This window comes from Perca fluviatilis, chromosome 21 (genome assembly GCF_010015445.1).
Source record: "Perca fluviatilis chromosome 21, GENO_Pfluv_1.0, whole genome shotgun sequence".
Lineage (NCBI taxonomy): Eukaryota > Metazoa > Chordata > Actinopteri > Perciformes > Percidae > Perca > Perca fluviatilis.
In genome coordinates, this window is record NC_053132.1 from 10,951,928 (window position 1) to 10,962,858 (window position 10,931).

A 10,931-nucleotide genomic window follows, 5' to 3' on the forward strand; every position below is an offset into this window, starting at 1 on the left:
TCCTTACCAAAAGCAATAAAAAAAGGTTTGGAGTTACTAAATTTGGCTTTGTGAATATGATATTTTCGTATTTTGTTGTCATGGAAACCAAACAGTACATCTTTCCACAACAAAGAAAAATCAGAGATAAGTTTATCAGTAATGTATCGGGATAGATCTTTCCAGAAAGTGATGGAGTAAGGACATTGCAAAAGATACAGTGGGGGTGGGCAGGGTGGGCATGTATGTGTTAAAAGAACGGTGGTGGGCGGTGTGCCAAACGCAAAGAAGAAGAACGTAGTTTCCTGTTTGGCCACAGCAGAGGCGGGAGATTCCAGCATGGCGGTGCAGCCGAAACAAAACCTGTCTATGGACAGTGCTGGCGAGCATGGCTTTCTAAACTTCATTTTCTCCATGCCGGAGAAACCGGACACCACTTTCAGAATATTCGACCGTAACGATTACTACACTGTTCACGGAAAAGACGCCATATTTGCGGCGAAGGAGGTGTTCAAGACGAACGGGGTCATTAAATATTTGGGCTCAGGTAAGTTAGCTAACCACGTATCTGAAGGTTGCAAACTAGTGGTAGGCTGCAAGCCAATTCAGCTGCGTGCTGCTGATGCCTATATAGGCTTACATGTACCTGCAAGCTAAGCTAGCTGCAAGTGCAGCCATCAAAACCACAGTCCTGCTTGGTTACTGTAAATTGCGGCATAGGGAGCTTTGCAGGAAATCAATGCGAACAGGTAGTTTTTAATATTAATGTGGACTTGTTGGTATACAGGGAATCGGAAGTTGGAGAGTGTGGTGCTGAGCAAGCTGAACTTTGAGGCCTTTGTGAAAGACTTGCTGCTGGTGAAGCAGTACAGAGTAGAAGTGTACAAAAACCACAGCAAGAGCAGCAAGGAGCACGACTGGAAGATCGAGTACAAGGTAACTATTTGTTTAAAGACCCATATACCTTTCTAAACGTAAATAAGTTATGTCTTTGTCGTGCTTTCATTGTGCCAGCACTGCATTATGAATAGGTCCTCCCACGCTAGGTGATACGATTGGAAGTATAACAGTATAGTCAAATGTATGCAAAGATCATCAGACTGTGAATGGATTTATGTATGGTTCTACAAAAACACATTAATAAAATGGGCATAGCATGTTAAAAGTCCATCATAACATAAATCATCTAGGTATCTGCTGAATTAAGTTCCCTCAAAAAAGGCCATCCTTAAAACACGGATGATGTTTAGGAATGTGTAAGGGGTCGCTTGCAGTGATGAATCTACAGAGAGTTATCACCTGAGTCTGCAGCGCCCTTTCGGCTTCACAGAGCATCATAGTGAGTTTCTGTTGTCTGTCATCCATCTCGTCCATTTTTCTCCGCTCTCAGGCCTCTCCAGGAAACTTGACTCAGTTTGAGGAGATTCTGTTTGGTAGTGGAACCGGAGCAGTGGGTTGTGCAGGAGTTGTAGCCGTGCGGTTTACTACAGGAGCTGATGGACAGCGTGTGGTGGGGGTCGGCTATGTGGACGGAGCCCAGAGGACGATGGGAGTGTGTGAATTTCCAGATAACGAGATCTTTTCCAACCTGGAGTCCCTTCTTGTCCAAATCAGCCCCAAAGAATGTCTCTTGGCCCAGGGTGAATCCAACAGCGACGCCATTAAACTACGGGAGGTATGTGGTGGTCAAGGTTACGACGGCAAAACATCTGTGCTCTATCTGAAACAAATTTGCCACTGTATGTTCAATAAATCGCCAAAACAAGCAAACACTAAATCACTCTGTGTCTTCTTGGAAAATCCAGAAACTGTTTATATGAAAGACATTATATGGTCTTAAATACAGTTTAACAGGGCTACAACTAATGATATTTATATATCAAAAATATTTTCATTATTTAATTTTTTTGACTCTTTGGTGTATAAAAATAAATAAAAATGTGTGTCTTGTTTAGTCAACCAAAAGTTCAAAACCCAAAGATATTTAGTTTTATATCACATACGACTAGGGTTGGGCATCGAGAACTGTAAGTGGTTTCAAAAATTACGATTCCAGTGGAATCTTTTCTTTATTGGAATCGTTTGGAGGATTTGGTTTCAAATCTGATCATAGGTTCCAAATTTAATATGTGCAATTTTTGGTTTCCGTAGCGGCCAGGCGCTTGTTGTGTTGCAGCCTTGGAGCACAGTAAGCGGCGCTCTAGTCTGGCTTTATTTTACATTGAAAAAGCTGTAAAACTGCAAACCACCATTGAATCAAAATAAAACGTTCCTCTTATTTGTGAGAATAGGCATGTGACCCATTTCAACTCCACCACTCAAAGAATCTGAATCGAGAATCGATACGAACCGGAATTGAAATGAAGAATCGGAATTGGAATTGGAATCAGAATCGTTAAAATCCAAACGATGCCCAACCCTACGTACGACAAAGAAAGGCAGCAAATAATCACATTTCAGAAGCTGGAACAAGCTAATGTGTGGGATTAGTACTAAAAAAAAAAAAAAGTGACCCAAGTGATTGATCAACTATTAAAATAGTTGCCATTAGTTTTCTTTGGAGTAATCCATTAAAATATTTATAGTTTGGACTACTAAATATAGACTATTACTTCTCAAATGAAGTTTAGAAGTCTTAACATTTTCTTGTTGTAATGTTCTCTCATGACAAATCATTCATGCTGATAGTTGCCTAGTACAGTATGTCAACAACCTTACTTTAAAATTATGTACATAATTTCATGAAACTTGCAGGGATCTGGGGTATAGGGCTGCATTTACAGATGTGTGAAAAAGGTGCAGGGCTTACCTGCTGATCACTGTGAAGAAAGATAAGCTAGAGTTATAAAATCCTGTTCAGCAATGTTATAAACTGCTGTGCTGAGTTTTTGGCGTCTGAGAAGCCTTCAGTCTCATGGATCTGTCCGTCAAACGCAGCTTCATGGATTGTATTTTATGTCTCACTGCAAACTGAAACAACATGCCCCCAAAAATGTATGCATTTTTTTTTTGAACGCCAAGTATAGGCAGATGTATGGTGTGAATACATGTTGCGATTTTGTTGTAAAGACTTTGTTGTTATGGGTTTTGTGTAGGTGGTACAGCGTGGCGGCATGCTTGTCTCTGACAAGAAGAGATCAGAGTTTAGTAGCAAGGACATGGTCCAGGATCTCAACCGGCTGCTGAGGGCCAAGAGAGGAGAGACTGTGGCAAGCAACACGCTGCCTGAGCTGGACAAACAGGTGAACAAAAAGACATGATTCACGTGCCGTCGTACAGGCAAAACGGCTCTCATCCTCTGAACTTTGCCCGATTTAATTATCTTTTTAATGCACAACAATCGGGCAAATTCATACGCTCTTTCTCAGCATCTTTGTTGGCTTATTCGTTGTCTTCTAAGTTTGACTTCTATGACAAAATAACAAGTTGGTAGCCAGTTAGAATTAGTGTTATATATTAAACGCATGATAAAATGGTCCAAAAAATGAATATTTAACTTCATCCTGAAAAATAAAATACGTAGCCCTGATTGGAAGCTAGCTTTATTATACCCTCCTGCTGTCTGCACATACACCATCAGAATGATGTTTAAGTGGTGGTCTGTGTGGTTTCATTCACAGGTGGCTATGTCGTGCTTGGCTGCAGTGGTGCGTTTCCTTGAACTGCTCTCTGACGAGTCCAACTTCAACTCCTTCAGCCTGACCACACTGGACCTGGGTCAGTACATGAGGCTGGACAACGCTGCCGTGAGGGCTCTTAACCTCTTCCAGGTCAGTGACAGGTCTACCTACCGGACATTTCTGTCAATAAATGGAGGTGATAGTACTTTTTCCATAGGAACAGACCAATGCTCATGGGTATTGTTGTAATTCATTTTTGTTTTTAGTTCCTAGGCATCAGCAGTGGTATGTGTTACAGAAGCTTTGGGAAATATATCTATCACTAAATGTTAATGGCTTCGAAATAAGCTATTTGGCTTGTATCCTCCAGGGATCTCCTGATGACACCAGTGGAGCTCATTCATTGGCCGGTCTGTTGAACAAGTGCCGTACACCGCAGGGCCAGCGGCTTGTCAACCAGTGGATCAAACAACCTCTTATAGATATAGCCAAAATAGAGGAAAGGTAAACACAAATATTTGTATTGGTGTCAGTGAAGTAAGGCCCATACAATTCTGTCTTCTCTATAGCGTAAATATTTGTACTAGAGATGTAGTTAGTCATATTTTTGTTGTTTTCTTTAAGTCATAGTAGAAGCAGCCCAGAGTGAAATACCATGACAACTATTGCATAGATTGCCATTAAATCTGCTATGGAAATTCATTACACTTCATGGGACAAATTTTTAGGATACTCTTAATGCCTTTACGTTATGCTGAGGATATCCAGCTGTACTGCTCCTTTTAAGGCTACTGAGTTATATACACCGTCTTCCTTGATTAACTGGTTGACTAGCATCAAATAGTGGTTAAGTGACAATGATTTGCTGCTGAACTCCGATAAGACGGAAACACCAATTATTGCCCCTGAAAGTAGTGTCCCTTTGATCAAGCAGCATATTGGTGCTCGTCTGTCCAGCCAAGCCTAAGGAATCAAGGTTAGCTAAGTTAATTAGAAACTGCTTCTTCCAACTGAGGAATAGTGTATATACAAACTTAGATGTCAAAGGTTGAATTGAAAATGATCATCCATGCTTTTATCTCGTCTCATTTAGATTATTGTAACAGTCTTTTTACCTGTTTGAACAAGAAATAGCTTTACTACTGGCTTTTAACTCCCACAAGCAAAAGAGCGCACATCACAGCTGTTTTAGCATCACTTCACTGGTTACCAGTTTATTTTAAAATCCTGGTCCTTACTTTTAGAGCCTTGCGCAGACAAGCTCCTTCTTATATATCTGACCTGATGCAGCGTCACACTTCTTCCCGGAGTCTGAGGTCATCAGGTCAGATGTTGTTAGTGGTCCCCCTCACTCATTTTAAAACCAGGGGGGGGGGGATCGATCTTTTCAGGCAGTGGCACCCAGGCTGTGGAATACACTGCCCCTCTCTTTATGTTGTTCAAATTCTGTTGATTTAAAAAAGAAAAAAGCAGTTCAAGACTGCTATTCAAACAGGCTTTTAGTTAGACAAGGGTTTTTATGGCTGTCTGATTTTATGTACCTATGTTTTCCTTTGTCTATTCTTATGTCTTTTATTTATTGTATTTCACTTTATGATTTTATCTGTTAAAATTGCTATATAAATAAACTTACGCATGTGCGTGTGTGTAGGCTGGACCTGGTGGAGAGCTTCGTGTGCGACTCTGAGCTCAGGCAGAGCTGTCAGGAGGACTTACTGCGGCGGTTTCCTGATCTTCACCGTCTGGCCAAGAAGTTCCACCGTCACTCTGCAACGCTGCAGGACTGCTACCGCGTCTACCAGGCTGTGAGCCACGTCCCGGCCCTCATCATGGCCCTGGAGAGATACTCAGGTACACAGAAGATATCCTTCTGTCAACATGATGCAAAAGAATCCTGGATCTGTTGTGGAATAGTAAAAGTTTGATGTTCATGAGTCCACTAGAGACACACTTTCTTGTTCTTCACTAAAAACATTGTCACCAGCTGACAGTTAAAGGAACGGTTCGATATTTTGGGAAAAACACTTATTTGCTTTACTGCCGAGCGTTTGATGAGAGAAGATTCATACAATCGCACCTCCGCTTACTAATTATGGAGCTTGAATTTGAGTGAAGGCTGAGGGAGGACCTGATAAACTGGCAATGTATATGCATTAGTAGCCTGCATCCACACAGTACAGTACATTTTGTTCATAATCCATGCATACTACGTATTTTGATTTCTGATGTGTGTTGTAGGTAGCTACCAGGTTCTGTTGGAGGCGGTATTCCTCTCTCCTCTCAGAGACCTGCAGACTGACTTTGTTAAGTACCAGGAGATGATTGAAACCACACTGGACATGAACCAGGTCTTTGCTTTAGTATTTTATGTATAATGTCTCTGCATTATGTTTGCATATGATCATTTATACACAGTGTTTCCATGTACCTTATTTGTTGTTGTTGCACGTTACGTGTAGATTGACCACCACGAGTTCTTGGTGAAGGCGTCGTTTGATCCAGTGTTGAGTGAGCTGAGAGAAAAGATGGACGCGCTGGAAAAGAGCATGCAGGGGGTGCTGAACAGTGCAGCCAGAGAACTGGGTAATTACACACGCATACACAACAGTCAGGCACCAAGGTTATTTATTGATGGAGCAGATATCTGTGCAAATAAGTTTGATGCTGTAGTTTAAGGGAATGAATGCACGTGTGCATCGGGTAATGAGTTTTTAAGATGTAGTGTGACAATAACGCCCACGCAAGTCAATTGCACCATGCGGTCATCAGTGTGTTTTTTGAGTGTAAGTTAAAGTAAATCCTTCAGATCCCTCCAACTGAAAGACTAACATTAAAAAAAGTAACTGAATGTCAAAAATAAAACCTTTCCTACAGATTATTTTTTGCCCAGCCTTATTTGGAAATGACGGAATTAAAGTCCAACTAAAATCACATTAAGTATCACTTTTTGTAGTAAAAAATAATCAAATTGTTTTAATGTACTGTTAATAGTTTATTATTAAAAGGAGGAAAACATTACTTTTGGGGAAAAACACAAGCCGTTATAGCTGACCAATCATACATTGTGGTCTCTAAGCTGTGATGTGACTACTGTAAACTACTGTATGGCGCCTACTTGTGTAGGCTTCATTGATGCACCTTAACAGACTAAATGTCAAGCATTAATTGCCATCATACCAGAAATTATTTTTCTTTCCATACTATTTGATCCAAATGAAAACAAAAGGTAGTTAGTTTTAGAGCCAGTGTAATTAAAGTATAATTTTAGAAAAACTAATATTTAAAAAAAAAAAAAAAGACATGATGTTCATAAAAGTCAAAGACGTTTACTTTAGGTTAACAGTTCAGTACACAGAAAATCAAACTGACAGTTTGGGATTGTGGTTCACAGGTTCTTAGTGAGCTAATTTTGATATGCTTCTAGTAGGCCAAAGTTCAGCCATAGCTACATTGTTAGCTTCTAACAAAGTCAGGCACTGTTAGGCAAGGACACTAGTGGTTTGTCTCAGCATAGCCATCTAGCAGTAGGGGCTTTAAACACAACAAACGTCAACCACTGTCTTACATGAATATTTGTGAACGATCGATATTGCCTTTTTGAAAATCGATACAGTATTGCAAAATAAAATATCACGATACTCAAGTGTACTCATTTATTTATTTTTTTCTTCTTACACCCCTTGTGGTTTGGGAACGAAATATCTGGGTTCCCTTATGTAGCCTGCAGCTACAGCGACCTGGGCCAGGATAAACAGCAGAAAATAGCAGTTGAGTTTCAGCTACTATGTGTTTCAGGTCTGGACGCTGGAAAGACGGTGAAGCTGGAGTCCAATGCCATGCTGGGTTTTTACCTGAGAGTCACATGCAAAGAGGAGAAGAGTCTGAGGAACAACAAGAAATTCACCACGCTGGATGTTCAGAAGAACGGAGTGCGCTTCACAAACGGGTCAGTCTCACTGTGTCACACACTTGATGTTGGCCTCTGATAACCGTGCTCTTCTTGTCAGCTGATGGCCTGCTGTGTTGCACGTGCTCTTTTACATGTCTACAGTAAGCTGAGCTCTCTAAACGAGGAGTACACCAAGAACAAAGAGGAGTACGAGGAGGCCCAGAATGCCATTGTCAAAGAAATCATCAACATTGCCTCAGGTGAGGAATGTCACTGTGTCATCAGCATAGCATTGATAGACAGAAGAAATTAAATGTGAAAAGTCTGGTTTACATGGAAATTATCTCTTTGCAGTAGGTGCCCTTAAGTAATTGATGTATTTTACATGAACTACAAAGGCCAGTAAACTACTCAGATTCTTCGACTGCCAATTTAAAAGTACTGAGATTGTGGTCAGATGGCATTCTTAAGCCTGCACATGCTGTATTCTCCTGTCTCCGTGATAATTTGTTTGAAATGCCAAACTTTTTAAAACCACCAGGTTACGTGGATCCCGTCCAGGCGCTCAGCGACGTGATAGCACAGCTGGACGCAGTGGCGAGTTTCGCTGTGGCGTCCGTCTCTGCTCCTGTGCCGTATGTCAGGCCCCGGCTGCTGGCGGACGGACGCAGGCGCATGGAGCTGCAGCAGGCCAGACATCCCTGCATGGAGACGGACGCGGACACCGCCTTCATACCCAACGACGTGTCTTTCGTCCAGGGAGAGAAGAACTTCTATATTATAACAGGTGAAAAGAGATGGCACACTTCCAAAGTGAAATATCAAAAGGTTTTAAAACACTTCCGTAGCAATTATGTGACAAATATCAAAGCTGAAAGGAGAGTGAATATGGGACTTGTTCAGAAACTCAATGTGTCTGTTGAAGTGTTAATTCAGCAACAGTTTGGACACGTTGGAGCGTTTCAGTTTTTTTTAAGTAAATATGGCCATCTTGTTAGAAAACGGTTGCTTGTTAACTCATTCAGAAGGTACCGAGAAAAACAATTCATTTGGAGTCGTGTTTGTTTCCACCTGGTGAATGTAAGCCCAATATTTACTCTATTTTAGCTGTTTTTGGTCTTTCAAACTCTTGAGGAAAATGTCTCTTTAGCTGCTAAATGCTCCACTATGTTCACCATTTAACTGTCTGGTGCTTAGCAGGCAGTGTACAGTGGGTTTTTAGAGTTTCTTTCCCTGTGGCTTAAAAATGCTGCGAGAGTGAACCACAACCGTAAAGTTGTGGGCCAAACGAGTTGAAATTTGCTAGAAAACGCCATAAAGCAGAGCAGAGCTCCAAATGTTGCTGATTACTCTTGTAGGTTTATCACAATTATTTTTATTATTAATTAATCTTTCTCCATCACAGAGCGGTCTACAGGAGATGACACATAATCTGAGATATGAGTAACAAGACCAGTCCCTCCCACCCTCACCCCCCAGTTTTCAGTCTCCTTTTCACCCATTCTATTGATTCAGAAATCAGAAGAACGAAAGTTATTTTCTCGTGTGTGATAACCGTTTCAATCGCAGTTTTTAATCCGTAAACATTTTGATTCGCATAATTTTCACGGTTCTTGAGTTTCGGTGGAAACACAGACGGGAATACTCAAACGTTGCGTTCCTGTCCCAATTCTTGAGTTTAGTTCCTTTACTGGAACTAAACAAGGTCATTTGATATTTGTGAATGTGGACACGACAAAACTCACTTATACTTACTTTCCTCTCCTCTTGCCCGCAGGGCCAAATATGGGCGGCAAGTCAACGTTTATCCGTCAGGTGGGTGTGATCGCTCTGATGGCTCAGATCGGCTGCTTTGTGCCATGTGAAAAGGCGGAGCTTAGCGTGATTGACAGCGTCCTGGCCAGGGTGGGAGCGGGAGACAGTCAGGTCAAAGGAGTTTCCACCTTTATGTCCGAGATGCTGGAGACGGCTGCCATTCTGCGGTAAGAACAGACGCACAAGCTCTTTTAAAACAACCCTAGAGAACATTTCCTGCTTCGGTCCCCCTGCAGGTTGGAAGTGGAATTGTCCATTACATTACATTGTCCAGATCATTTGAACTACAGATGTGCTACCTGATCTGGCAAACTTGCATAATGTAATTGACAATTCCACTTCCAACCTGTAGCGGGAAAAACTCTAGTGTTGCTATAACAGCTTCAAAAGTGATACACGAGCCTTGTCTCATCGTCCGTGCTGTCCTCCAGCTCGGCCACGGAGAACTCGCTCATCATAATAGACGAGCTCGGCAGAGGCACGTCCACATACGATGGTTTCGGTCTGGCCTGGGGCATCAGCGAACACATCGCCTCTAAAATCAGTTGCTTCTGTCTGTTCGCCACGCACTTCCATGAGCTGACGGCACTGGCAGCGCAGCAGCCCACCGTCCACAACCTGCACGTCACAGCCCTCACCTCACACAACACACTCACCATGCTGTACAGGGTCAAATCAGGTCAGCACAGTTTTATACATGCAGTTTTTTTTATTTTTACTAGCCCTAATATGGATGTAACCGGATCCATTTTGTTGTAAGACAGCGAGTGTAAAAGTATGGAGGAGAGGCATGTGAACTCACCCAGCCCCGTGTGTTCAGGTGTGTGTGACCAGAGTTTCGGAATCCACGTTGCCGAGTTGGCGTGCTTCCCGCCATCTGTGGTTGCCATGGCCAAGGAGAAGGCGGAGGAGCTGGAGGAGTTCCAGGAACCTGCGGGGGAGTCGGAGCAGGAGGAAGAGCCCGAGTCCAAGAGACGACGGACAGACAAACAAGTATGGCTCAGTTTTACAATATCCTGCTCTCATCACAAACATAACTAACTAGAACTGTCCCCCGCTTCAGTTGAAGGATTACATTCACTTTTACCCAACTGCAATAGTTTGAGGTCATTGTATAACTGATGTGCTCCCTCTCCTTCAGGTGGGGGAAAACCTGATCCAGGACTTCCTGGAGAAGGCAAAGTCACTCCCTGCTGCCACTATGAGTGACGAAGAGGTGAAAGCAGCACTCCGGAGAATGAAGCAGGAGCTTGTTGCTAAAAACACTTATATCAAAGAGCTCCTTTCACGCTGCGTTCCTGTGAAAACAGCTTGATATTTACTCACATTTTGTGCTCATGACCATCGAAGGTCCAAGTTCATGTACTGTAGGTAACCACACTAGAGCGCTTAAATTGTATGTTTTTTTCAATAAAGGATTATTCCTGGATATGCTTGTTTGCTTTGAGTCAGTTACTGACGTTGCATACACCGTGCACCATGACCTTCGTAATTTTATAAGATTTCACTTAATAAGCTTAAATATGATGCTGCACGTCTGACCATTTAACAGGTTTAGTTAGGCCAAAATAAAATAAACGCCACCTGGGGGTTTCAACATTTAGTTTTAGAAAACCAGACCTTTGGTA

At 42.1% G+C, this 10,931-nt stretch overlaps 1 protein-coding gene across 1 annotated transcript; it reads left to right on the plus strand.

Annotated features, from left to right (window-relative positions):
* The first annotated feature begins 259 nt into the window (after positions 1-259).
* Positions 260-10,732, plus strand: msh2 (mutS homolog 2 (E. coli)). Its single transcript, XM_039787615.1, has 16 exons — positions 260-526; positions 767-915; positions 1,370-1,654; positions 3,075-3,221; positions 3,600-3,749; positions 3,970-4,103; positions 5,251-5,450; positions 5,838-5,947; positions 6,059-6,182; positions 7,395-7,545; positions 7,651-7,748; positions 8,030-8,275; positions 9,266-9,470; positions 9,735-9,982; positions 10,124-10,296; positions 10,445-10,732. Exons 1-16 carry the CDS (start codon positions 319-321, stop codon positions 10,616-10,618), a joined length of 2,802 nt encoding a protein of 933 aa, XP_039643549.1. The 5' UTR covers positions 260-318; the 3' UTR covers positions 10,619-10,732.
* The last annotated feature ends 199 nt before the right edge of the window (positions 10,733-10,931 follow it).

What these genes read in the sequence shown, in the direction of transcription:
- msh2 (XM_039787615.1), top strand. Translation starts at nt 319, where the DNA reads ATGGCGGTGCAGCCGAAACAAAACCTGTCTATGGACAGTGCTGGCGAG. An exon ending in GGCCCTGGAGAGATACTCAG is followed by an intron (nt 5,451 to 5,837) that starts GTACACAGAAGA and finishes TGTGTGTTGTAG; the next exon opens with GTAGCTACCAGGTTCTGTTG. An exon ending in GGAGTGCGCTTCACAAACGG is followed by an intron (nt 7,546 to 7,650) that starts GTCAGTCTCACT and finishes ACATGTCTACAG; the next exon opens with TAAGCTGAGCTCTCTAAACG.